The following is a 25,988-nucleotide window of genomic DNA, read 5'->3' as shown; positions in this document are numbered from 1 at the left end:
ACCGGGGAGTGGGCAATGTGAAAGACCTCTGCCTGAGACCTCTGTTACTCATAACACTGCCCTTGATAAACTAAGGATCTGATTGAGGATAAGGCAGCTTCATGTGTTTGTAGTATAACATGAGACAATTGCTGGGGGAGGGGGAGGGGAAAGCACAAAGCCTTTCTGAAGGCCTGCTGTAGATTTACGATTGAGTGTATGGAGCTGGTGGAACTGCAGTGCTAGAGAGGCAGGAAGCAGTAAAGAGCTAGAGATCTTCCTGTCCAGGAGTGCTGCTTGTCATAGTTTATCACCCTCTCAAGGAGAGTCTGACTAGTGCAGGGGACAAGTTCCAAATCCGCCCAAAGGATCCCCTCTGGGATTCCCCACAGGGTATGAATTTGCTGCCAGACTTTTAGAAGGGTATTCCCCCTCCAAGGAAGGGATTACCCACACAAGGTTTCCTTCTAGCCATGACCCATTCCTGTCACAGCCACAAAGAACTCCAGAATCTTGACCACATGAGTTTGCAGAACTTTGCTGGTTTAGAGCCCCGATGCCAAAAAGGTATTATACTGGTACAAAGCAGTAACTGCATCCAAGGATATGGGCCACTTTGAAGGAAACCAAAAGGTAAACACAATTCTTAGCATTGGCTCAGCATTTCTGGAACTGCTAAAGCAGTGTTAGCCTCTAAAAAGTCACTCATCTACAAGTTGGCACTCTTGCATCTGGATATGATGCATGATGCTACCTCCAGATGTTGAATGTCTGACCCTGCCATCTCTCCTAGGAGGAAAATTGTTTTTCTTAAGAAAGGTTCTCTTTTGAAGGTGAAAGTTTAGCTTAGGACTTTTGGCAATCATGCCTAGAGGGTGGGGCTTAGAATCGCTTACAGATTTTTGGACTGGCCAAACAGGAAGAGAAGTTTGAAACTGATTCCCTCAGATTTTCTGTGAATTAAAGAGGACAGAAGTCCCTGCCCCATGGAACTTGCAATCAGCACGCAGCCAGCAAGCACAGGGGACAACAAGGAGAGGCAAGACAGAACTCAATGTTGAATGTATTTAAATAATTTCTGCCCTGTGCTGTTAGCAGGTCATGGGGCTACTGTTGTGTGGCAAGAGACACAGAACCGCTTCTTTGCTCAGTGAAGGCTTCTCCCCACCCCATAGCGCCTCTTTAAATGACTACTTTAACACAGAACCATGTCCACACACAAGTAATACTGTTCACCCAAATTTAACAGGTTAACACACTCTACGAGCGTGTTTCTCTGTAGTTTTGGTCTTATGTACATCCCTTACGACGTGTGCCTGCTCGCATGCCAAAATACAACACTGAGTGACTGCTGCCTGTTGAAACAGGAACTGAAAGTCTTTTGCCAACTTCCACAGGGATGAAAAGTTTTATGGAAGCTGCACATACAGCCTCAAAGAGGCGGCATGGGAGGGCAGGACTCTACATTTTGCAGTAGGAGAAGCCCCCCGAATAGCCCTGTGTCTGCAACCAAAGTAGCCCCCCCTGAGGTTGCCTGCAGAAACCAGCACCTTCTGCAAACTCATCCTGCAACTCACTCTGGGAGCCTCTCTGGCCACAGTTGCAGCTGCAAACGCTTTTGGAATCATGTCCACACTGAGAACTGAAGAGCTGGTGTGGAGCACCGGTCAAGAGAGTCAGACTACAAGCTGGGTGTCCAGGTTCAAAACCCTGCTCTGCCATGGAAGCTTGATGGGCATAAGTGAAATAAATAAAAATAAAGCTGCCCTGCAGATCTACCAGGGATGCTGCAGATCAAGGTGAGGCAACCGTTTTGGCCCAATACTGGGAAAATTGCAATGTCTACCCGTGAAGATGTTAATGTTGGCTGGAGGGGAACAGGGTTCTACTTGACCAGACACATTTAGAGCAAGCCACGCCCCATGGCGCTTCCAGCATCTCAGGGATTTGCCTTGGACTCTGCTGGTGGCTCTACAAGGCGATGGCAGGCATAAGCCATGCCTTCTCCTGCGCTGCTGCCCCAGCAATGCTGCCAGCGCCTCTGCTGCTTGGGTGACGATCTGGCCCTGAGTACCCACCAAACTGGTCAGGGGTGTTGCTATTCGCATGCATGCTGGAAGGAGCCTAACCTTGGCTGCAGGTTATTCTGGGCATGTCCTAGTTCTAAGATAGTCATCTTCAACCCTCCTGAAGATCCCGTTACACATGGGATCCAGCAAGCTGCAAAACTTCTGGAGTCAAGACCCAGGAATTACAGCTTTGCAGGGTTCAAGGGATGTGGGCAGCAGACTGAGATTGCCGGGGGACAAAAAATGCAAGTTGAGGGCCAAGAAGGGGACTGTAGTTGAACAGGCCCGGGGTCAGAGCGGTGGAGGAATCCCTCTTTGTCATCACTGAGTGTTCTTGCTGGTCCTCACTGAGAGGCAGGAGGCCCGGCGCCCCTTGCTCTCTACTCAAGGGTGCTAGCAACTGGCCCATCTAAAAGGTAGCAAGGATGTGGCGGCTCTAAACAGGCTCATGATCCAGCAGGTCAGACTCTGCAATCTACCCACAGATTCCAAAAGACACGATTCCAGGGGGAGCACTCAACAGTTTGCCAGGACCTGCAGCACTCATCACTGAAGCGTGCCCTACACCCCACCAGAGACTCCCAACATCTAACATTGCAGGGGAAGACTGAGTGTCATTCAGGGAAGCGTTGCTCACATCACTGAGGGACAAATAGGCTTCCAAGGAACCCAAAGGCTTCCTGAACACTCTGAAAACTATCAGCCTTGATTTAAGAGCTGCTGGCTGACTCAGTGAAGACATGACACAAAACCCTGGCAGCCTGCTCTGCTTGGCATTCCTATACGTCACGCACAGTTTTTGTTTCGTTTCAAATACACAACAAACGTTACTCAGATGCAAGAACAGTTTCTCCCCTCAAAACCCCATAAAAAGGGGGTTGTCTTACATTCTCATACAAGTTGCAGTTAGGTCCAGTAATAAAAACAAATCTGTTTAACATTTTTTAGGGTAGTCGTCTCACATTCCAGGTTCTCTTCTTTTTGAGTAAATATGGTACCTTCTTCTAAATTCTGGACAGATGCCCTCTCTTATATGCACTTTTAACGTTTGTTGTGCAGTCAGAGTGCCTGACAGTGCACAGAACCCCTTCCTTCTAGAAACATTTGGGAGGAAAAGAAAAAATGCTCTTACCAAGTCCCAGCAAGTCCATGACAGGCTCTAAAGATTTGGAAGGACTTTTCCTGGCTTGACTGTCATCTTTCTTCTGAGGCTGAGCCAAAAGAAATAAAATGCATGAGAGGTGGAAGAAAGTTTTGTGACTGCTTTGATTTCCATTGAAAGCAGCTGTGTGTTATTTCCATGGCGTGTGCAATGCGTGTACAGTTGAACGGGTGATTGAAATCCCACATTCATCGAGGCACAGGGTCCCCGGTTTCATTTTTATAATGAACGTGTGTTGGCTCTTTGTTACAAACAAGTACACGCATATACATCCAGGTTGCATGCCTATTCAGTGTCACATGTGTATAGGGCTACTATGATGCAGTTCTGAGTTCCTGGGACTTTTACCATTTCAAATTTGGGAGAGAAATCAGGGTTGCATATCTGAACTGTCTCTCATGTTATCAAATGAAACCTTGCACAAAATCCAATGCATTAGGCAGAAAACGCTAAGGCACAACCCTAAGGTACCTGCTTTGCTTTCTCCTTCCTGTGATGCAAAAGCCCCTGGGAATGCATGTCACTTAACTGCTGCTTGCCAATCCCAGAACTTCTAGTTTGCCACAAATGACATTTCTAGCCATTCCTCCCTGCTAATTGCAAGGGCCGCTCAGCATCCCCATTTGGTCCACCCCCTTCTCATGGCTCCCATCAGAACTTCAGGAGAAGCTATGACCCCAGCGGGAAGGGTTCCCTTACCATTTTCACCTTCTCAAAGATGATCGGCTCCAGTTTTCTCTCCGAGGCAGCCTCCTTTTTCCATTTGTCATTCTTTTCTTTCTGTACATACAATCAAACTAAGCGGTGAGAGGGCGAGGAAACTAGTTGGACGTCACGTGTGCCTCTGAAAGTGGTTTTCTGAGCTGGTGGGAAACATGCTGTAGCAAGCGCCCACGGGAGTGGACCCAGTTGGCTTGTAAATGGAAGCCGTCCCCCTCCCCTTCTGTGATAACCAAGGAGTCCTGGCCCCCAGGCTATTCCAACTAAGGGGGAAAACCCCTAAAAGTTACAAAGAGGAATGTGCCAGTGAGTCACAACAGACTCATGGCAACTCCAAAAGGCAAAAGGTGAGCAGAGGTGGTTTGCTACATTGCCTTTCTCCGTGTAGCAATCACAGTCTTTCTTGGTGGTCTCCCATCCAAGTACTGACAGACCCTGTTTAGGTCTCAGCACTGGGCAAACTAGGCTATTCGGGCTGCTAGAAAACAAGCTGGTGTACATTCCCATAAACTTCCCCTGGTCGAATCTCTCCAGATGGCAGGAAGTCATCTCAACTGGGATTTTGACAGAATGCAATTCTAATCCCCTCTGCCCCGGAAGAGCTATCTATCTAGCTTAGCTCTCCCCAAACGCCAGCCTGTGAACGGTTTCATTGTTTTCTCTTAATGAATTAGGCCTGACTAAAGAATTAAAACTTGAGGGGTGATGGCAGCAGCATCTAAAACAGAATACACATTTGCATGTACAAGGTTCAACCCCTAGAAGGTCCGATCCCTGCTAATAAAGCAGGAGAAAAAAAATGTATGCCTGTGGTAACAGCTCTCCAGTCCATCAGAGCAGAAAATCATCAGATCAAGTAGACAGATAGGCTCTGGATTAACAAAACCATCTCATGCATTGAAGGGAAAAAATTTCAAGACATTCGAGACCAACCCGTAATACATTGATGTCAAGGCTTCGGTCCATGTATTTCTTCTTTTCATACTTGTCTCTGATGAAGCCCTCAACTGCTCTGCACAGAGGATGGTTAAGGACAAACGAGGCAAAGGAATGTGGTGTACACACATTACTAGGGAGAAGCAACAACAGAGCCAATACTTGAACAATAGTGCTGAAATCTGGCTTCTGCTTCCATGCCCTTGTTCGCAAGCATGGAGGGTGCTTACACCAGGAGAGGCAAAGCTCAAAGCTAGCCAGTCCTAAAGAATGCGAGCACCGCTCGAGCGCCTGCTACATCAAGTATGCAACTCTGCCACCAGCTGAAGAGGGTATTTCATCCCATAATAGTTTAGAAAAGGCTCATTAAAGCAGTGAGTTTCAAAAGGAAGAACGGGAAGCTACTGGATAGGTATTCCAGACACAGCATAGAGAAGGCAGGAAGCTGCCAATGGACTACAAGGACTGACTGCACAGAAGGGTTGAAGGGGGTGGGGGAGGGCCCACACAACAGAGCGAAGATATAAAAAGCAACAGCCTGATCCTGTTCAGTCAAAAGCAAATTCCACCAAGGACAATGGGACTGACTTGGAAGTGTGCACAGGATTTCACTGGGGAGAGGACCGAGACAGTGGCAAAGCAATGGAGAAAATCCACGACCACCACCAGGGTTTCATCGTTTGTTCTACCGGTGCAGAATTCAAGACCTCCAGTTATAACAGGAGGAAAGGAACTCCTACCTCTCCCTATTAAGAGTTTTCAGTTCTGCATAGTTCCTTGCAACCAGCCACCCTCTGCCAGTTGCATCTTACAGGTCCTTTTAAAGGCTCCGCTGGTCTGAGGGTTGCAGTCTGGAGCTGGGCAGAAAATCAAGTGGCAGAGAGGAAGATCTGCCCTGTGCAGGGAAGCCTACTCCACCCTCTCGCTCACATCTGCTGGTTTTCAGTGCATTGCATTTTTGTATTGTAAACAGCTTTGGGTTCCCACTGGGGAGAAAAGGGGCATATAAATGCTTACATTTAATTAATCAGTTGTCTGGAAAGCATCAAATGACGGGTAGACCCCATCAAATGCAAAACCTCTGGACAACAGGCTGCACATTTACAATTTAAAGCATTCATTTCTAATGAGGTTGAGAGCATTCATCAGGGACGCCCTCTCTTAGCAGAGACTCAGCATCAGCACAAACAGTCTCGTCTTGGTGGAATGGAAGAATAGAAAGGATGCTGATCTGTCTGAGGTCGCCTGAAGTTCTCCGGGAGATAAGCTTCATAGAGACGATTTGCTTTGCCGTTCCCCATCTCCTGCATACACTGGAAGAGAAGCAAGAAACATCCAAGGCTTAGTTTATGCTAGGGCTTAATCCTGGGACACATGGAGAGAAGAACAGAGCCATACCAAGTGAGCAGGTACAGATTCCTCAGCACTGAGACCAGAGCTGGCACTGTCTGGGTCTCCCAGATTCTAGTCTGGCACTCTTACAGTGTAATCCCCAAGCAGAGTTACTCCAGTCTAAGCCCAATGAAATACATGGGCTTAGACTAGAGTTAACTCTGTTTAGGATTGCACTATTAATGCCTATACCATCCTGGCTTGCAGGCTTTGAATGCGGAGAGTTTAAGGTGGCCCCTATAGACAGGTCAAGAAAAGCTGGAGAGGATCATAGGCCATGGGGAAGAAGGCACTGCTGGTAGTCTCCCTCCACTGCTTATGAAGTGGCTGTGGGGTGACGGTGATAAAACATTCTCTGCACTAACCATGGATGGACAGTGAATGGCAGCCAGGGGCTCTTACCTCTTTGCCTAGGATCCCTTTCAACTCCCTTGGCCAGTTGCTGGGGAAACCTCACCATTTACAACACAGGGCTACTTTTGTTGTGCCCCAAGGCTCTGAGTAACTACAGAGAGTCTCCACATATCAGAAATATTGGTGGGAAGCTTCCAGATCACACTGCAACATTTACAAATACTAGAGCACCAACATCTTTTGCCGGCAGTGAACCCTCCCACAATTTGGAAGCATCAGGGTCAGTAAGTTCAATAAGAAATGGAGTTGACCAGGCCTGCACCTGCTCAGCGATGGCAATAGGACAGGTCCCAGAGCTAGTTTAGGCTAGCTATGCAGTCATTCACCGTGATCTGTCCAGCCTTAGAACTCCAAAGTTTCCAGGAATCTGGACCAAATCCTCAGAGCTTGTTCCTCCCAGCTGAAAAGAAAAGAAGCTTGGATCTCAAGGCCTGCCGGCTTCAGTACACTGATCCACATAAATCAACACTGAATGGTGGTGACTCAGCGATCCATTTGTGCCTGCAGTTTGACAGTGCAGCAGAAAACTACTGCATTTCTAACTTCTAGAGTGCAGCAACCCACTGTTCACACTCCTTCAGCAAAGGACATGTTTAACAGTTGTGAAGCAACCCATTAATTGCAACTCTTCTCCATTTTGAACATTTAATAACATAGGTGCCCTGCCCATTCATGACTACCTGGTGCGGTCTTTCTGCTGATCAAAGTTGCTTCGGCTCTTGTGTGTGGTTCTATAAGACTTGTTTACCTGTCATTCCGTGACAGTTCTTGTTAAATGAAGGGCAGACACAGAACAACATACAACGACATTCAATAATCCTGCAGCCCTTCTGAAGGGAGAAGCTCATTCGGCACCCACTGATGATTTAGTGAAGCCTTTTGTGTAAGGCAACAGGAGCACAGCTGCATCCAGAGGGCATGCCATCAGCATGAAGAAGCGCCAAATGTCCAATTCAAACGAGCAACCTCTTCAGGCCAAAGGTCAGCATTTTCATTTTCCCCACAAGGTGCATTTAAGAAAACCAAACCCATCTGCGGCCACCACAAGTGTGGCAAGTTTTGCATCAAAGCACTGGAGTATGTGCTGCCATGTGGAGGGCATTCTGTGATGAATGCCAAGTACCTGCACTGCATGCTCAAGAGATTCTGGACAGACAGTTCAGGCTACCAGCTGCTCTTTTCCTTTCCTTTCCGGCATGAGCAAGGTGTCAGAAACCTGTTCCCAGCAAGTCCCTATTAGCTACTGGTTGAACAGACTGCAATGTTCCAGACTGCTTCCAGACCACTCATCTGTGCAATGAGAAGGCCACTTGACAGAAACTGTAAGAGGCAAACTGCGGGGCCAAGGGAGCTTAAGAACGGGGGTGCTACATGTTGACTGAGGTGTGCAACAGTGGTGGTGTGGGGGAGAAAGAGCAGAAAGAACCACATCAATGCCTGGAGATAAGGTGAACTATGCATCAAAATAAGGACACTTCTAGATGTATAATATAGCCTATTTTTTACAAGCAGTAGATGAGGTGGTGAAATTGTCTGGGCTGCTTCATTTCTGGCTACAGGTGTGTGTCTGGGGGGAGAGAAACATACAAACATATACCCTGCCAACAGCAAACTAGCTTTCTTTGTGCAAGGATTTGGGGGAAGGGGTTATATGGATGAGCATTCAATTGCACGAGCCCCCCACCTACAGGCAGAAGAGGTATAGTGGGTTTACTTCCTCACCAGCTAGGCCCAAGTTTCTCTCCACTGAGAGATCTCTGTCTTTTGGTGCTACACCTCTGAAGATGCCAGCCACAGCTGCTGGCGAAACGTCAGGAACTACAATGCCAAGACCATGGCAATACACCCCGGAAAACCCACAACAACCATCTTTCTCTCCTTAACTTGCTAAACTGCAGGAGAGAAAGCCAATCTGAATAACCACACCCCAACACACACACACCCGCACTTAAAGCACTCCTCGGCTACTCACCTGTATTTGCTCTTGTGTCCACTGGTCAAGATTGACTGATTTTACCCGGGATATGTGGACACCCAGGTTCCTGTGGATTCCGGCACAGCGGATGCAAATGAAAACCCCGATGTTCCACGACGCCCATCTTGGCCCTACGAGAGCACAAAAGAAAGCCATCACAAATGTGCTTTTGGGCAGCAGGCTAGCTTTATTGAATAACCTCCAGGCCAAGAAGCCACCGCAAGCTGGGCTGGAACTGGAAGAGCTTCCTTCCACAACATGAGCTGGGCATTAAACGTTCACCAAAGAGGGAACCTGAAGATCACAACATGCTGGCCCATGAGAGGGGAGCCATCTATCCATGCTCCCTGCTACATCTGCAGGCACACAGCGGGAGGAAGGCTGGGAAACAAGGTGCAAGCAGGAAGAGGCAGTTACTTACTTCCACCCCCAACAACACACCCTTTCAATGGTTAATCTGTGGCAAGGCAAGACGTTTTAGAGCACAGGTTTTAGTACAGGAGGAAGGAGTCCTTGGTAAAGAAAAAGATTCGCTCTATGAAGAAGCCTGTCACAGAATCACAAACTGACGAAACTGCATGTTATCCTACTCCATTTTTGACCTAACCTCCCTTCAAAAAGCTGAAGTGGTATGTACATGTTCATTCTCCCCATTTTTTCCTGTTACGCCCGTCTGTACCCGGCTCTTACTGGCCCTAGCTGCATTCTAACCACTATCAACAGCTGTCACACTCTCCATACTGCACTCCTTAGGAACTTAACACCAGTTCGCAAGGGGTACCCAGTACCAAATTGGCATCTTCTTTGCCTAGAGAATCCAATCCAAGCCTCCGCTCATTTATTCCCCAAACTATGAGGCAGCCTGGTATTCTATTTTTGCAAAACAGGGAAACAAAGGCAACTCACCAAAGCATCCCAAGAAAATCTGACACAGCACGAATCTGAACTCAGCTTCCACAAGACCTCATATAGGGAAGCAACAGAGCTGCTCCAGGATTCGGTGCTTCAAAGCGCGCTTTCAGAGAGCATTTCAGGCCAGCAAGTTGGGCTTCTTCTGCCCCATTCAAAGCCGGAGGAAGTTTTAGCGCCCAAGGCCCCCAGTCATCATTTTTAGCAGATAAGGCCAGGCTGCTGGTGCCTAGGAGTGTGAAATATTTTCTCCAGCCTTCAATTTGGGCAGGGCCAGTTCCCAACATAGACAGGTTTTTTTGTTCTCCCCCTCACTTCCTCCACTGCTCCAAACATACCATCAATTAAGACAGCAGCCCTAAGAGGCAGGGGAAATCGCATTTATATTGAAAATGCCAAGAACCTTCTTAGCTTAACATGCAGGTGATAGTGCAGGAGAATGGGAAGCTTTGCTAGGAGCTGAGGGTGGAGCAGGAAAGAATTCTGTTTCATTCTCAGCAAGACAGTAAAAGTACTGTAAAAGCAGGAGGAACTGCCACTTAAGGTCACAGGGCATTGTTTGCTTTGCTCCTGCACCCCTGAACCTAAACCATCAGCTGCTTCGAATACAGCTAGCAGAGAGACGAGAGTTCCAGGACACTGGTCTACACCGCTCTGTGCTGCGGGGCCCTCCACGGCCTGAGAACCACAGGTAACAAGAGTCCCACTCTCCGCTGAAAGGTCAGTCCTAAAAGGCACACAAGAGATGCTCTACCATCCAGGCGCCCTTAAGCCCAGAGAGATCTGCACAGCACATTGCACAAGTGAACCGAACGCATTACTTCCTGGGGAAAGCAGAGCATCCCAAGGGCCATAGGAAAGTCTGGCCTAGAGATGGGAGAGGGACAGATCCTGAACCGGAAGCCACTCCTTCAGCAAACTCTCCCAGGTGTTACCGGGCCACATGAAGCCCACTCTATGCACTGTCTGAGGTTGCCGAAGTTCAGATGCTCCCCAAGTCTAAACTCTTACACACACACACACACAGCTGAAGCAAGTATCAGCAGACCGAGGCAAGCAAATGTCTCATTCAGAGGCCTAGTTTGGAAGGGGAGAGTTGGACACAAGACCTTCCCATTTCCCACACCAGCAATTGTCAGTCCCCTCTCTCACTCAAGCCACCAGCCCAGAGTTCCCCAGGGCACCAGGGCACCTGCCACGTCCGTCACGTCCAGCATCTTATTTTGCACAGCAGCCAACTAGTTGCCTTGGAGGGCCAAACAGGGCATGGGGCCAAGGCCTTCCCCTCATTTTGCTTCCTAGCACCGACATTCAGAAGCTTACTGCGCCTGGACGTGGAGGTGCCCTTTGGTTACTATGGCTAGGTGCCGCTGAAAGAGCCTCTCTACCAGGCATCTGTTGAATCACCTTTTAAAGCCATCTATGCTCACAACCATCTCCACGGACAATCTCATGAGTTTGTCCCGCTCTCCTGTAGGCACACGAAACCGGAAACAGCCTAACAGCTCTGACGCAGGAGCTCCAAAACCTTTGCCTAAGTCCAGTTTCCAATCATATGTCTCACTCCTGCTATCAAGCATACAGCAGTGATGAGCAGGCAAGAGTCATTGCAGGACGGGCAAAATCTCCCCAATACACAGAAAGCAAAGCTTCTTGGTGTTGCAGGGACCAGATTCCCACTAATCTGCCTTTTCATCTTGCACCACCTGTGTGGTTAGAACTTGGACAGGCGTCCATATTTGGATCACTCAGCCAAACCATGCCTGATGGAGCTACTGCTTGGAGAGCTGCGGAGGCTGAGCAAGAAGAGAAAATGACACAAACTTTCCCCCATCAAGATGATGAGAGGGGAAAGGCTCTCGGAAGCCACTGACATTTGAGAAATCTGCCTGGGTGTTCATTTCATACCAAGCTGAGTGAACAAAACCAGAGGCACAGGAAGATCATAACTGACTTTCAAGATATTGTATCCTACCCCAGGCGTCTCAGTCTGCTAACATGTTGCTATACTCACTAAATTTTCTCAGCCATCCTCTTCTGCCATGGCCTTGTATAAGTACTAGAACTTTCCCCTTACGTTGCTGAAACTGGAGGCAATTCCCACCTTTCCCTCCCGGTAGCCACAAGGAGATTCACAAGTCCTCAATTTGAATCCAACCTCAGTCATAAACGCAACAGGTGGCCTTTGGCAGATACAAAAGAAAATGTACTCCAGTTCTGTGCAAGTTCACGAGAGAGGAGAAGCCAAAGATTGGAAGAAGACAGACCAGCAGGTCTTTATATTTTCCCCTGATAGGTATCCTACTACATAAAAGGCTAACCGTATTCTAGACAATTCACTTCCTACCTTGGTACACCTCCAGAGGGTGCTGCCATGGAGGGAAGCCCAGGCCAGGATCAGGCACGGAGCAGGCGGCAGTGTCTACCTCCCACCTTCACCCAGCTGGGATCAGGAGCAGAGCGGGTGGCAGTGCCCACCCCCTGCCATCACTCAGCTGGGATCAGGAGCGGAGCAAGTGGTGATGCCCAACCCCCTTCATCCAGTTGGGATCAGGAGTGGAGCAGGTGGCAATATCCGCCCCTGCCTTCACCTTGCTGGGATCAGGAGTGGAGCAGGCAGCAATGCGCACTCCCTGCCATCACCCAGCTGGGACAAGGAGTGGAGAAGGTGGCAATGCCCTCCCTCCCTTCACCCTGTTGGGATCAGACGTGGAGCAGGCAGCAATGCCCACCCACCCCCTTCACCCAGATAGAATCAGGCGCAGAGCAGGAGACAATGCCTGTCCCCCCTTTCAACTGGCCAGGATCAAGCGTGGAGCAGAAGGCAATGCCCGCTCCCCCTTCACCCGTCTGGGATCAGGAGCAGAGCAGGTGGCAATGTCTGCACTCCCCCTTCACCCAGCTGGGATCGGGAGCAGAGCAGGAGGCAATGCCCACCCGCCCTCCCCTTTCTAGAGCCCATTGCATTTTTCCCCACAATGGGCTTTGTTACTAGTCAGAAAATATTTAGGTTTCTGGTCTAAAACCTCTGTTATTTTCACATTTGCAGGGCTGAAGATCAGTAGCACACTAGACCTTACTTTGAGACAGCATCATCTTACTTAACATTCAAGTGTTTCCTGTACCTTTCCCTACTGGATAAAATGCTGATGCTGAATCATTAGCCAAAGTCCCCCCTCTCCTCCACTTCGCCAAAGCACCAGACTAGGTAGATGGGCCCACACATAAATCAAGAATTTCTGGCTGCACTGGACACACCTGGATTTTCATCCAGCCCCCAACACCTGTACACATGATTCCACAGAACCCAATCAGAATCTACACTTTAGGTTTACACAATGCAAAATGCTTCATTTACATCCTGCCCTAAAGGGCCACCCTCAATTCCAAGCATTGGGTCTCTGCAGCAAAAACTCTCCTAAGGAACCATCTCAGCATCTGTTTTTTAAAAAAATATTTTTGTATAATTCATTCCAGTACGGTTTCTCTTTATTACGCTTGCAGGCTGCAAATAAGGTAACTTCCGTAAGGATGTCAAAATGTGACACGAGAAGTCCTTGACTGAAAGCCTGGAAGCATCGTTCAGCTCAATAACCAACTGCATCGAGCGAGAGTGCGTGTGTGCACACGAACAACAGAGTGACTCAGGGCCCAATTAAATAGTATGTGGGAAGATACGTGAACAATCCCAATGTTTTTCTAAAAAACGCAGGCACACTTAGAAGCGGCTTTGGAGAGACTGCCAATTCAAACAAAAGAATGGTATGGGGGATTGGGGAGGGGGGAATGGAAGCTTAATCCCATTCCAAGCCGATTACCCACTCAGAGGTCCCTTAAACTCTATAGAGGTTAAAAAGATACCTGCATCTGTAAACCTATAGATAAGAAAGTGGCGGGGGGAGGGGGCAACAATGACGAGTGGAAAGACAGAAGGAAATAAGAGGCCCAAACAGCTCTTCCGCGGATGTGTCTGCTCCCTGTCGCCACCTCCAGTGCTGCTTTTGGTTAAAATACGTACGTGGGGAGGCTGTCCACACATTTGCTGCTTACAATCTCTGGCTGGAATCAAACTGAAGCAGCTGAGTGACTGCAATTGCATCTCCAAAGTGAGCAAGGTTTGACCCCAGTAGCACCTTAAACACCAGCAAGATTTCCAGGGTATAAGCTTTCGAGAATCAAGCTCCCTTTGTCAGATAGCTTATACTCTGGAAAATCTTGTTGGTCTTAAGAGCCAACTGGACTTGAATCTTGCTCATCTACCGCAACATGGCTACCGCAACATGGCTACTCACCTGAATCCCTTTTCCGAAGTGAAGCACTGAGGTTGAAGTTTGAGGGGGTGAGGAGAAAAGCAAGAAGTGTACAATGAAGCACGCAGTTGTCAGGGGAGGCGGAAGAGGTCAGGTAATGGAGAAAGCAAACAGTGAGTGAAAAAAGGAGCCATAGATTTCTGCAGTGCAATCCTAAATGAGTAATCCCATTGAGTTCAACGGCACTTATTCTTGGTAGGCATATTGAAGACTGTGGCCTTCACCACACCAGAGCTACTGGCACTTTGATAACGGGAACAAGATACACAGTAGTTAAGCCAATTTATTGGTTTAAGAGGATGCGCCTGTGCCCAGGCCGTAGGAGACCCTCCCATCTATGCCTCATCTTAGGAGACCCTCCCATGATATCATTTGTAGCACAGGAATAACAGCGGCCTACTTTACGATGTTGATGTACGTATGAGGCTGCACATTTTGGAGTTAAACAAGACTTGGAGGAGCAGCGGAAACATATTTCCTAGGGGAGGATGCAAGAAACCAGAAGACTGCGAGTGCAAGAAGCACAAAGCCCAACAGGATGAACTAGGAGAATGGCGCGCAGGCTTCAATGCACAGGGAAAGGTGGGGGAAAGAGAAATGGGAGAAGAGCTGCCATATAAATAAAACATTAACAACTGGCAGAGCCCATGCGGCTGCCTACCAATTCCATGACAAGAGCAACTTAAAAAATGCATAAATGAAGCAGCAGCTGTACTGGAAGCCTTTTTGGCTGGTGAGCGACATTAAAATGCATGCATATCTGGGTCCTTGGGAGGGGGAGGCAGAGTGTGAACTGTAGTTTGTATGCAATGAAGGAGAGAGAGCAGCTCTTGCTGGGAAGAGGCTAAGATTGCATCAAAGCTTGGGAAATTACAGACGTTCTCTATCAGGCCATACAAAGTTATGAGAGCTGAAGCCCGACAGGCTTGTGCGTGGAACTCTGTTGGACTGTGACCTTGATCTGAGGACTTCCCATCTGCAGCCAAGACACAGCAGTGGAGAAGGAAGGCTTCTTTTTTGACAAAAAAACTCCAGACTTGCAAGCACCAAGGCTGCTGATCAGACGCAAATGAGCTCTCTGCTCTTGCACAACCACTCCCGAACACACCAAGTTCCAAAAACACACAACAAATTCAAACACTATAAATATGCTTTCCCGAAGCCATGGTGGTGATGGAATCCACAGACTCATTCTGCTGAAAGTGGTTTTTCCTGCTGATGCCACAGACCCGGTACATGAATGGAAGGCCCCACTGGGGGTAGAATGGGTCCACAGGATCCAAGCCAAGGTAGAGATGTCTTTGAATGAATCTGTTCCATTCTTATCTCTGGTTATTTAATTTATTTACTGGATTTATAGCCCACCTTTCTGGGATCCAAGGTGGATTACACACTGCAAGTGAAAGCACAATATAACCAAGAGATAGGACATTCACTGAGCAAAGTACAATAATGAACAACAGAACATTTAGTGAAAAGAGATACAATATGGTGCGGTAGCAGAAAATCTGAAAAACAAATATAAAGCCAAGCAGGGATAAAATTTTGCTGAAACAAAGCATAACTGTCGGCCTGCAACCTAGTAGCAGCGATCCACGCAATGGTCACCTCCAGACTGGATTACTGGAACTTGCTCTATGCTGGGCTGCCCTTGGGCCCACTCTGGAAGCTACAGTTGGTCCAGAATGTGGCTGCATATGTTTTGACCGGGACTTCGTTCTGGTCACATATTACACCTGTCCTGTGCCAGCTGCACTGGCTTCCAGTGGAGTTCCAGATCAGGTTCAAGGTTCTGGTCTTAACCTTTAAAGGCCTTAGTGGACCGGGACTGACATACCTGCTGGACTGTCTCATCCTAGATTCCTCACAGGTTGCTCTGGTCAGCAGATAAACAGCTACTGGTGATTCCTAGCCCCAGGGAGGTTCGCCTTGCCTCAACCAGGGCCAGGGCTTTTTTCAGCCCAGGCATCTACTTGGTGGAATTTTCTGTCTGTGAAGGCCCGGTGGCAGCAGGATCTGTTATCGTTTCACTAAGAGGGAACACCCATATAATGGCTCTGCACTGTCTTTAGAAGAACTTGGTTGCAAATACTGAATAAGCAGAGGTCACTTTGCAACAAGGAGGGCTGAGAGCATAGGAGGGAAGAAGAGAACCACGGCTTCTGTACACATCCTAGCCCACTGCTATGTGTTGTCTACTGAGGAATCCCTGTTTGCCCTGAAAACCCTGGGCACTGTAGAATATTCCCCTCACCACTGCACCTTTTCCTCTCCTCCATTTTACCCACACAACAGCAGCCCAGTGCAGGCGATTAGCTCGAGAGTGTGCAACTGTCCCAAGGTCACCCAGTAAGCTTAACGGCATAGTGTGGATTCAAACATGGGATCTCTCAGAGCCTAGTCCAATGCTTTAACCACTATACAACACTGCCTCTTGAGCACATTCTAGGGTGCATACTCAGTTCATAACAGAAGCTGTCCAAGACCGATTTCCCCATCAAAATAGGAAAAAATGTGCCTGAGAGCACACCTACTCTCTTGGGGCGGTGCATTTCAGGGAAAGATCAACAGAAGCAGGCAAGCTGTTTCATAGGAAGCCCATTTGTCATGACCGCCGTTCTCATTAAGAGGCTTCTGGGTTCTCAGATGGTATGCTGCAGAAACACTGATACAGAGCATTCTCAAGGCACTTCCTCAATCAAAAGTCTGCTCTTGCACCCACCCTTTTTTTTTTTGAGGAATACCACAGCAAATGCTATTGCACTTGAGTTTCAAGTGATACGTTTGCTGGAGAAGAAAGCTGCAGTATAATGCCATTGCACTCATACGTAACGCGTTAGAATTGCTATTAGCCACAGAAGCCAAGCGGAACCTACACATCCTACAGGGTTACTACCTGTAACAAAAAACTGTGAGCCACAAGAATAGTATGCATCACACCTCGCTTACAGCCCCTCCGAAAGCAATCTAGCTGGCCGCTGTTGGAGGCAGAACACAGACCCTTTATTTGATTGGTAAGAATGGAAGAATGTTAACACTAAAAGAGCCCAGCTGGATCCGACTAATGGTCCTTCTAGTCCAGCATACTGTATCGCTCAGTGACCAGCCGGTTGCCATGAGTCAACAAATAGAGCACAAAAGCCAAGGCCTTCACCTGATGTGGCCTCTAGCACTGGCATTCAGAGGCTTACTGCACCTAGGCATGGACCCATTCTCCACTTTTCTGCCCGATTCCCTTTAAAAGCCATCTAAGCATGCATTCTGCCTATCCATTTCACTGGATGCTGCTAAGTTCCAGCATTAGGGAACTCAGACCTGATGGGGCTTCCGAAGCAACTAGAACAGAATCTCAGAGGGGTTCATTGGCAATCCATTGTAGCAAAAGCAGTAAGTACTGTGGCCTCTACAAAGCTGACAGACTTTTTGTGGCTAAAGTTTCTGCAGGCTAAATTCACCTGACCAACCTGAACTGATTTGCCAACCGGGGCTACCTGCAACCATCTATCAGCTGCAACATCAGCTGGTCAACGAAGATAGCAGAATGCTTAGGAGGCCAACAGAGCCAAGGAGGTCAAGAATGAGGCTATTCTGGAGAAACCTGGTTTTCGGAGGAATACAGCACTGCTGCCTGAAGATTTGGTATTTCGCTATCCAGTGCATTTCATACTTTGAAGATTAGCAGAAGCAACAACTCAGTTTATTCACAAGCTGCAGAAAAAGAAGTCAAACATCATCATAATCCCATATGCCCAGAAGTATTAAGGTGGTCATGTTTTCTAGGGCAAGTAGGGAAAAAAACACCAGCTGCAGTTCCGCCTTCTAGCTGAACAAATCCCAGGGGCATTCTGCAGCAAGAACTCACGTAGGCTGTGCAAAAAGATGTATTGCCAGGACTTCTCAACGAGGGGCTTGCCCCCCCACTTCTTCTTTGCCTCTTTTACTGCAAGATGAGCGTTATTTATACTCCCTTCACTCATCAGGATGGCAGATGTGCCACAGCGGTTGTTCTGGATTTCAACTTACGGAAAGGGCAGTCAGACAATTCTCCACCCGCAACACCAGATAACATCCAGCACCTCGTGCTGAAGAAGTGCTCTTTACCACCATCAACAGACTCTCAGAATTAGCAAAGCCTGCCGTTTTTCTTAGCTGCCCTGCTGGAACAATGAATGGTTCAGCAAAAAACGAACAGGGATCTGGTGGCACCTTAAAGACAGACAAGAATTTGTTCAGGCATAAACTCTTGGAGATTAGAATCTCAGGTGGAGGAAGCTCTCTAGCCCACCAGAACTTAGGCTGGAAGAATATCTAAGTGTTTTTTTTTTTTTAAAAAAAGGTGTTACTAGACTGCTGTTTATTTTTTTTTGTCACCAGTGCCCCCACCATCTGAGGCTAGCTCAGTAGCAGCCCAAGAAAGGGCCTCCTCAGTCACGGCGCTGAAACTTTAGCACTCCCCCCCCGCCCCCAAGATTCATCTGTCTCTCTCGACTGTTGCCTTCCGCCAGCTAGTGAAGACTATTATTTTGTTTGGTGTCCCCCCACTAAACTCTTATGGGCCCTCCTCCCTGGTTGTGTGACGTGTTCTGTTTCCATTGAATTGTTTAAATATTTTATTTATACTTCATTTTACATGCTGTTTTAATGACTGCTGCTTTGGGGACACTATTTGGGTGGAAAGGTGGCACAGAAATGTTTTAAATAAGTAACATGGCTACCATCTCTCTGGATTATCTAGAGCTTTCAAGGTGTGCTTCAGGGAACCCCGAGGCTCTTCCAGAGACAAGGCTGCCTTTAAAAGAAATGGGCCCACCGTTATAGATCATCCCCAGAAGCATGCTGGAGGGCACACACAGTTTTCAGGAGGTGAGTGCAAGTCCCAACAGGCTAATACTCTGCATGGACCAAGCCCTAAAATTCTTCCAATGGACCGAGTTTCTGTGGCAGATATGTTGATATGGAAAGCTTCCAAGTAGGCAAAATATGAAAAAAAAATCAATGGTTTTCTCCAAATCCTCTGCCCTCTAATCAACTCATCCAATCACAGAATCACAGAGTTGGAAGGGGCCATACAGACCTTCTAGTCCAACCCCCTGCCCAATGCAGGATGAGCCTAAAGCATCCCTGACAAAGATTCATCCAGCCTCTTCTTGAAAACTGCCAGTGAAGGGGAGCTCACCACCTCCCTAGGCAGCTGATTCCACCTTTGAACTACTCTGACCATGAAAACGTTTTTCTTAATATCCAGCCGGGTACCTTTCTGCATGTAATTTAAGCCTGTTGCTTCCAGTCCTATCCTCTGCTGCCAACTGGAACAGCTCCTTGCCCTCTTCCAAATGACAGCCTTTCAAATATTTAAAGAGAGCAATCATGCCCCCCCTCAACCTCCTCTTCTCCAAACTAAACATTCCCAAAGCCCTCAGCCTTTCCTCATAGGGCTCAGTCTCCAGACCCCTGATCATCCTCGTCGCTCTCCTCTGCACCCTCTCGGTTTTGTCCACATCCTTTTTGAAGTGAGGCCTCCAGAACTGCACACAGTACTCCAGGTGCAGCCTGACCAAGGCAGTATAAAGAGGGACTATGACCTCCTGCGATTTCGATGCTATGGCCCCTTTGATACAACCCAAGACTGAGTTTGCCTTTTTTGTTTTTGTTTTTTTTAAATTTTTTTTATTGGATTAGGAAACATATAATAACAATTATAATCACATTCTTTAATTTCTTCTAATTCTAACCCCCTTCCTTTCCCTCCCCTATTTGTTGACTTCCAACAGTTTTCCAACCCCCTATCCACTTTCCCTCTACTCCCTTCATACTTATTTTATTTATTTATTATAATATACTTTCAGATTCTTCTAAGCATTATTTCCACTTCCTTTCACATATAGATTGTCATATAAGTTGTCATATAAATAGAAACCTCTTAATCTATCTTCTTCATTAAAACTACTAACAATATTCATTTTGATAACCTGTGTTTTATCTTACTCCTATTCTCTTCGATATGGGACAAACAATTTGCCCCCCTTTATACATCAATTCCAATACTGCTATACACATACTTATTATACACACTTATTGTCATTTGCTTAGGCTTCTATTCTATATATTGTTCTTTGTCTATACATATACCATAAGTCTAACAATTAGACCTATCTTTAAATTTACGTATGTATGTATATATTCACTCTATGTTATGCGGTTATCTTTCCAAAAAATATAGATTAGTTAATTTCTATCCCAATAATTCTCATAGTATCAACACTACTTAATATAATACTTAAAAATCATATAAAGTTGCTTAGAATTTTTCCATTAACTCTCCACCCCCTCGGTATAGTCACTTCTCTCCTCCTGTGTACCTCAATAGTTTTCAAACTGCCACAGTTCTCCTCCCACCTCCCATTTTTTCACCAGATATTGTTTCAGCTTTCCCCAGTCCGTGTTAAACTGCCCTGGATCAAGGTCTCTCAATTTTCTTGTCATTTTGTCCATCTCCGCCATGTACAGCAATTTGTAAATCCAGTCCTCAATAGTTGGCACTTCTTGTACTTTCCACTTCTGCACATACAAAAGTCTGGCTGCTGCCGTCATATAAAATATCAATGTCCTATGTTGTGCTGGAATGTCTTCCATTCCCAAGTTCAGTAGCAGGAGTTCTGGGTTCTTATTAACTTGAAATTGTAAAATCTCACTCATTACTCTTATTATTTCCCCCCAGTACTGCCTAGCTACCTCGCAAGTCCACCACATGTGATACATTGATCCCTCATGTTTTTTACATTTCCAGCATTTATTAGACATATTCGAGTTCCCTAGCGCAATCTTCTTTGGCGTCAGATACCAACGGTAGATCATTTTGTAAATATTCTCTTTAATATTGGTACATGTCGTAATTTTCAATGTATGTTTCCACAAGTATTCCCACTCCTCCATTGTTATTTCTTTGTTAAAGTTTATAGCCCACTTCACCATTTGCACTTTTACTATCTCATCTTCAGTATACCATTTTAACAACACTTTGTAAACCTTGGAAATTTCCTTTTGGTCTTCTTGTAAAATTACTTTCTCTAATTCTGAGTCCTCCATCCTTATCCCTCCCTTCGCACAGTCTGAGTAATAAAGATCTCTGACTTGTCTATATTGAAACCAGTCGTAATTTGGAGACAACTCTTGTTGCGTTCTTATTCTTATTTTAGAAGATTCTATTTGAGTTATCTCCTTGTACGTTAAACACTGTTGTTCATTGTCGACCGTTCTTGGATCTATTACTTCATATGGAACCACCCAGGAGGGAATTCCTTCTTGTAGGTATTCTTTATACTTCTTCCAAATTGTGAAGAGGCTTCTCCGAATGTAGTGATGCAGAAACATAGAATCTGCTTTTACTTTGTCATACCATAGGTATGCATGCCATCCAAATAATTTTTTGTATCCCTCTAAGGCCAGCAGTTTGCGATTTTTCAACATGATCCAATCCTTCAACCATACCAGACAGATTGCATCATAATAAAGTCTCAAGTTGGGCAGTTGCATTCCCCCCCTTTCTTTTGCATCCTGTAACACTTTCATTTTCACTCGAGGCTTCCTGCCTGCCCACACAAACCCAAGACTGAGTTTGCCTTTTTTGTCACTGCATCACACTGACTGCTCATATTTAGTTTACAGTCCACTCTTACCCCAAGATCCCTTTCACATATACTACTGCCCAGAAGCGTATCCCCCATCCTGTATTTGTGCTTTACATTTTTGTGGCCCAGATGTAATACTGTGCACTTATCTATATTGAAAGAGGAACCCCTGTGCATCAGTGACCACCTCCTACATATGCAAATTGCGGAAGCCTCTGAAATATTATGCAGTTTCATGGCAGATTCTCACCACTAGCCAACAGAAACCCAGCACCCACTACAATCCTTAAAGCCTCTCCTGTGGCTCTGTGTTGGTAGCAGTGGACAAGTTAACTATTGGGAGTCATTAATCTGTCATTCTTCTCACCAAGGAAATGTGAATAAGCTACCAAAGAACCCCCACAACGTGCCTAGGAATGGTCTGAAAAGTGCTGTTTTAGATGTAAGACAAAGAACAATTCAACATGTTTCCTTTGCAAAAGAAACATTTGAGCTGTTCCATTATCACAGCTGTTATGTTTACTTTTATCATCTCCCTTTGGTCAGGGAAGAGTTTGCTCTCTTATTATCCAAAGCTGGATTTTGACAGTAGCTGTGGAAACACCTCTTTTGCATCCATCAGTACCTCAATGCAGAAACTCTGCCAAACCACAAGCATGCAAGCAGTATCCACACATGAGAAAGACATGTGGATTTTTATGAAGGCGTTTTGACATCTCTCAAAAAGCATTTCATCCGGCCGTCACTATAGCAACCATCCACGTTTTTTGTAGGTTTTTATTTTTTGCGCATGCTAACTTGAAAACTGAAAGTTCAGTTTTCTACAGGAAAACTGAAAAATGGCCTTCCAAATGACAAGCTGCCCACTGTTTTCATAACAGCAACTGCACCCATGTCACAAATTCAAAAGGTATGCACGATTTCCACTATTCATAATGGGATGACTCGGGGCTGGCTGCCATTTCGGAGATTAAAGACTAATAAACATCGAACGGGCTTTTCACCCAGTTAGGTAAAAGGATCAACACCAGTACTGGATCCAGTCAACTTCTACCAGCCTATTAGAAGTGCTGTAAGAGATCAAACATGCTGGTGAGTTGCAACGGACACATGATAACCCCATGAAGTTCCACCTGGTGGGGTTTTCAGGGCAAGAGATGAACAGAGGTGGTTTGCCATGGTTTGCCTCTGCAGTCTTCCTTGGTGGTTTCCCATCCAAGTATCAATCCTGCTTCACTTCCAAGCTCTTACAGAACTGGGCTAATCCGAACTATTAGGGCTGCTACAGCAGTGCTGTAAACCCTTTCAAACTTTGTAGCCATGTCTGATAGCACTGACTTCAAGCTCTAGTTGTAGAAGGTGGCACAGCTGGACAACTGCAAAAGGCAAGAATGGCAAAAGACTCATCACCCTCTACACTATCTGCACTTTGCACAGATCACCTGGCAAGGTTCCCGGCAGTGAGGAAATTCTTGGTTTCTATACCACCCCCCAACCTGTTTTAGGTGGAAGAAACCCGCCAAGAATACCTTGTTCAGAGCTCCCCCCCCCCATCAAACAGACTGCAGAGCTCAATTCGCTAGATGGAATTCATCACCACCTCAGATAATAATGATGATGATGTTATATTCAATTTCTAGCCCCCGCTCCCCACGAGCAGGCTCAGGGCAGGTTACAAGCTTGACATAAAACAGATGAATCATTTAAATACATTAAAATCAAAGTCACCAATAAGTACATATAAAATCCCAAGATGGCAGCTCTCTCCACATCATCCCAGCCAATATAAGTAAGGGAGGAGGCAGTACGAGCAGGTGTCATACTGTGACTTCACATCTAGGGGGCAGATGTGATGTAGCCCCTCCCCTTACAGGAGACCAGTTGTGAGGCATTGCTAACATAATTAAGACAGGCCTCAACCAAATGCCTGGTGGAACATCTCCGTCTTGCAGGCCTGCTGAAAAGAGATACGGTCCTGGTGGGCCCGAGTGTCCTCCGACAGAGAGTTTCACCAGGTAGGGGCCAGGACTGAAAAGGCCCTGACCCTGGTCAAGGCCAGCTGAGCCTCCCTGGGGCCAGGGACCACCAGTAGATGTGGTCTGCTAGTTTTGCTTTTCTGAAGGGTTACTGCTCAAGGCGAGGGAACCATATTTTGACTGCCCCCGCCCTTTCACAGGTTTGTTTAGTACTCCCAATGCTTGACATTCTGGAGAAATTAAGTGGACTGGACTCTTTTGCCAACTGAAGGCCCACAAACTTAGAAGCCCCTCCTCACAACCAGGAAAGGAATCCAATAGGAAGTGGGAAAGGGGCTGGTCTCCCACCCCTCCACGCACATTAGGCCAGGGTCCTCAAACCTTTTGAGTCTGTGGACATCTTTGGACTTCTGACACAGTATAGTGGGCACAGCCACAAAATAGCTGCCATAAGGGATGGAGCCAGCCACAAAATGGCTGCCGCAGCTTACATTTAGTTACACAGTGAAGATATTCTGTGCTCTCATGGCAGCTGCTGCACAAACAATGTTTTAAAAAATCTGCACAGCCAATCAAATCTCTAATGGCCAATCAGATGCCTGGCTGGGCAAAACCCTCCTCTGGCCCCACCATCTTTTTTAAAACACACAAAAGGTGTCAGGAGGTGCTGTGCTGCCCACAGGAGCCACATTGCGGACCCCTGATGTCCCACAGTTGACTAATATTAGCTGTGGGTAATAAAGCTTTGTAGATTCACAGGATGCTGCAAAGGGAAGATGTTAAATCCTCTCCTCCCCTCCCCCAGAGCAAGTATTGCACATGACTGCCATGCAAGCAGATACTAAGAAACCGCAGGGAGCTAGGACTTGGTTCTAAAGTGGGGAGGGGCAGATTTTTCAGCTTGAGGGCCACACCAGGGACTCTGTCCACTTTTAAGGTCTCCAAATAGTTTTGATAGCTGTCTTATTTATTGGAAGTTTAACCTTGATTACCTGCCCAGTATCCTAGGAGAAAAGAGACCATATAAACATTGTAAACAAATAAACAAAAGCATGCCCACTTTTATAAGCTTTACAACTCCCATGGTATTACACTGCAGATGTAAACTGTTCAATGTCTTACAATGCAATAGGTATGCTTTAAAAAGCAAATACTGAACAGACAAATGTGAGAATTCCAGCATGAAGATTCTTCAAGTCCACAGAAGTGGGTAAATTGCACCCTCAAACCATATGCAGTTTTTTGGACCTTTATATACAAGCCCTCAAGCTGCTTAATGGTTTTTGTTGGGTGCACTGAGCTGCTGGTAGCAGAAGCTCAGGGTGGGTGGAGAACGATGCTCCACTCACATTTGAAGGGCCCTGAGTCAGACGCTGGCTCTTCCCACGTCCAACTCTAAGACCCCAAAAGCAGGTAGAGTCCCAGAAGCGGCTTCAAGATCAGAGATTTGCTTACTCTGGTTCAGAACCAGATCTTAGCCAAGAGCATATGCAAACAAGCACCTATTCTCATTTGTTCATTTTCTCTGCATCCTGGGAATAGTTAGAAAGCTATCCGGCTTGTAGAAATCTGAAGCCGGCATCTAAGCATTCTGAAATATTTATTCAGGGCTGTGCAGGGCCAGAGCCAAAAAGCCTAGCATTAAGTCCCAGGGAGGAAGAGGGTGGGGGGAAACGATGCTTGTGTTTAAGAACAGGAAATGTTCTTCCAGCCCAGTTGGTGGGAAACATTCAATATTAAAAATGGGATTATATAAAATATTGATACTGAGCCTTTCTACAAGGTATATTCCAGGCACCTGAGAAAAAGAGCTGGGCAATCACTAAGATTAAAGACGACAAGCTCTGCACCGCCACAAGGGTTAAAGAAGGGTAAGGTCTTCACAGCTATTTGGTAAAGTGCTACAAGAGGGTTGGTTTCAAAGGAGGAATTCTTACAATACACCAGGGTGAGCAGGAAGGGGACCAGAATAAGATGCCCGGACAAACCAAAGGAGGAAGTTGTAGGGGGAAACCTTAAACTGATGAGCAGACCCAGCAGAACTCGCAATAGTGACCATCAGCTGGAGAGGCACCACTTTGGGAAGAACCTGCAGCTCTTGACACCAGTGGTTCTGGATCTCAAGGAACCTGTGGGAAAGGCTGGGAGGGTGCATCTGGAAGAGTAGAGGGGGGAGAGTTTGGGAAAGGGGAAAGAATCAGATACAGTACGTTTCCACAGTGTGATGAGTTCAGCATTTAACGATGAAGTTATATACATGCGTAAGACTTAATATCAGCTTAACAAAGATTCTCAGGATCTACACTATGCAACAGGGTTACACACGTTTGTGCGTGTGTGTGTGTGCGTGTGTATGTGAGTAAAGTACTCTCACAGCCAGCTTACAGTAACCACATAGGGTTTTCCCGGCAAGAGACAAACAAAAGAGGTTTGCCATGGCATTGCCTGCCTCTGCGTAGTGGCCCTGGGCTTCTTTTCTTGGTGGTCTCCCATTCACCTACGAACCAGGGCAGGCCCT

The 25,988-nt window shown here is 46.6% G+C and overlaps 1 protein-coding gene across 3 annotated transcripts in view; it reads right to left on the bottom strand.

Annotated features, from left to right (window-relative positions):
- Positions 1–25,988, bottom strand: part of SMAP2 (small ArfGAP2) — a 45,773-nt gene that overhangs the window by 9,012 nt on the left and 10,773 nt on the right. For 2 of the 3 annotated variants that reach the window (XM_055000067.1, XM_055000068.1), the window contains exons 2-6: positions 8,645–8,778; positions 6,094–6,179; positions 4,864–4,942; positions 3,910–3,990; positions 3,181–3,259 (exon numbers count right to left, since the gene is read on the bottom strand). In XM_055000067.1, coding sequence (XP_054856042.1) covers positions 3,181–3,259; positions 3,910–3,990; positions 4,864–4,942; positions 6,094–6,179; positions 8,645–8,778 — 459 coding nt within the window. Of the gene's footprint in view, positions 1–3,180; positions 3,260–3,909; positions 3,991–4,863; positions 4,943–6,093; positions 6,180–8,644; positions 8,779–25,484; positions 25,573–25,988 lie in introns of those variants that run through there. The other variant, XM_055000069.1, reaches the window with a different exon arrangement.

Source organism: Eublepharis macularius, chromosome 15 (genome assembly GCF_028583425.1).
Source record: "Eublepharis macularius isolate TG4126 chromosome 15, MPM_Emac_v1.0, whole genome shotgun sequence".
NCBI lineage: Eukaryota > Metazoa > Chordata > Lepidosauria > Squamata > Eublepharidae > Eublepharis > Eublepharis macularius.
The sequence above is the reverse complement of the archived record's forward strand: the minus strand, read 5'-3'. Positions and strand labels throughout refer to the sequence as shown.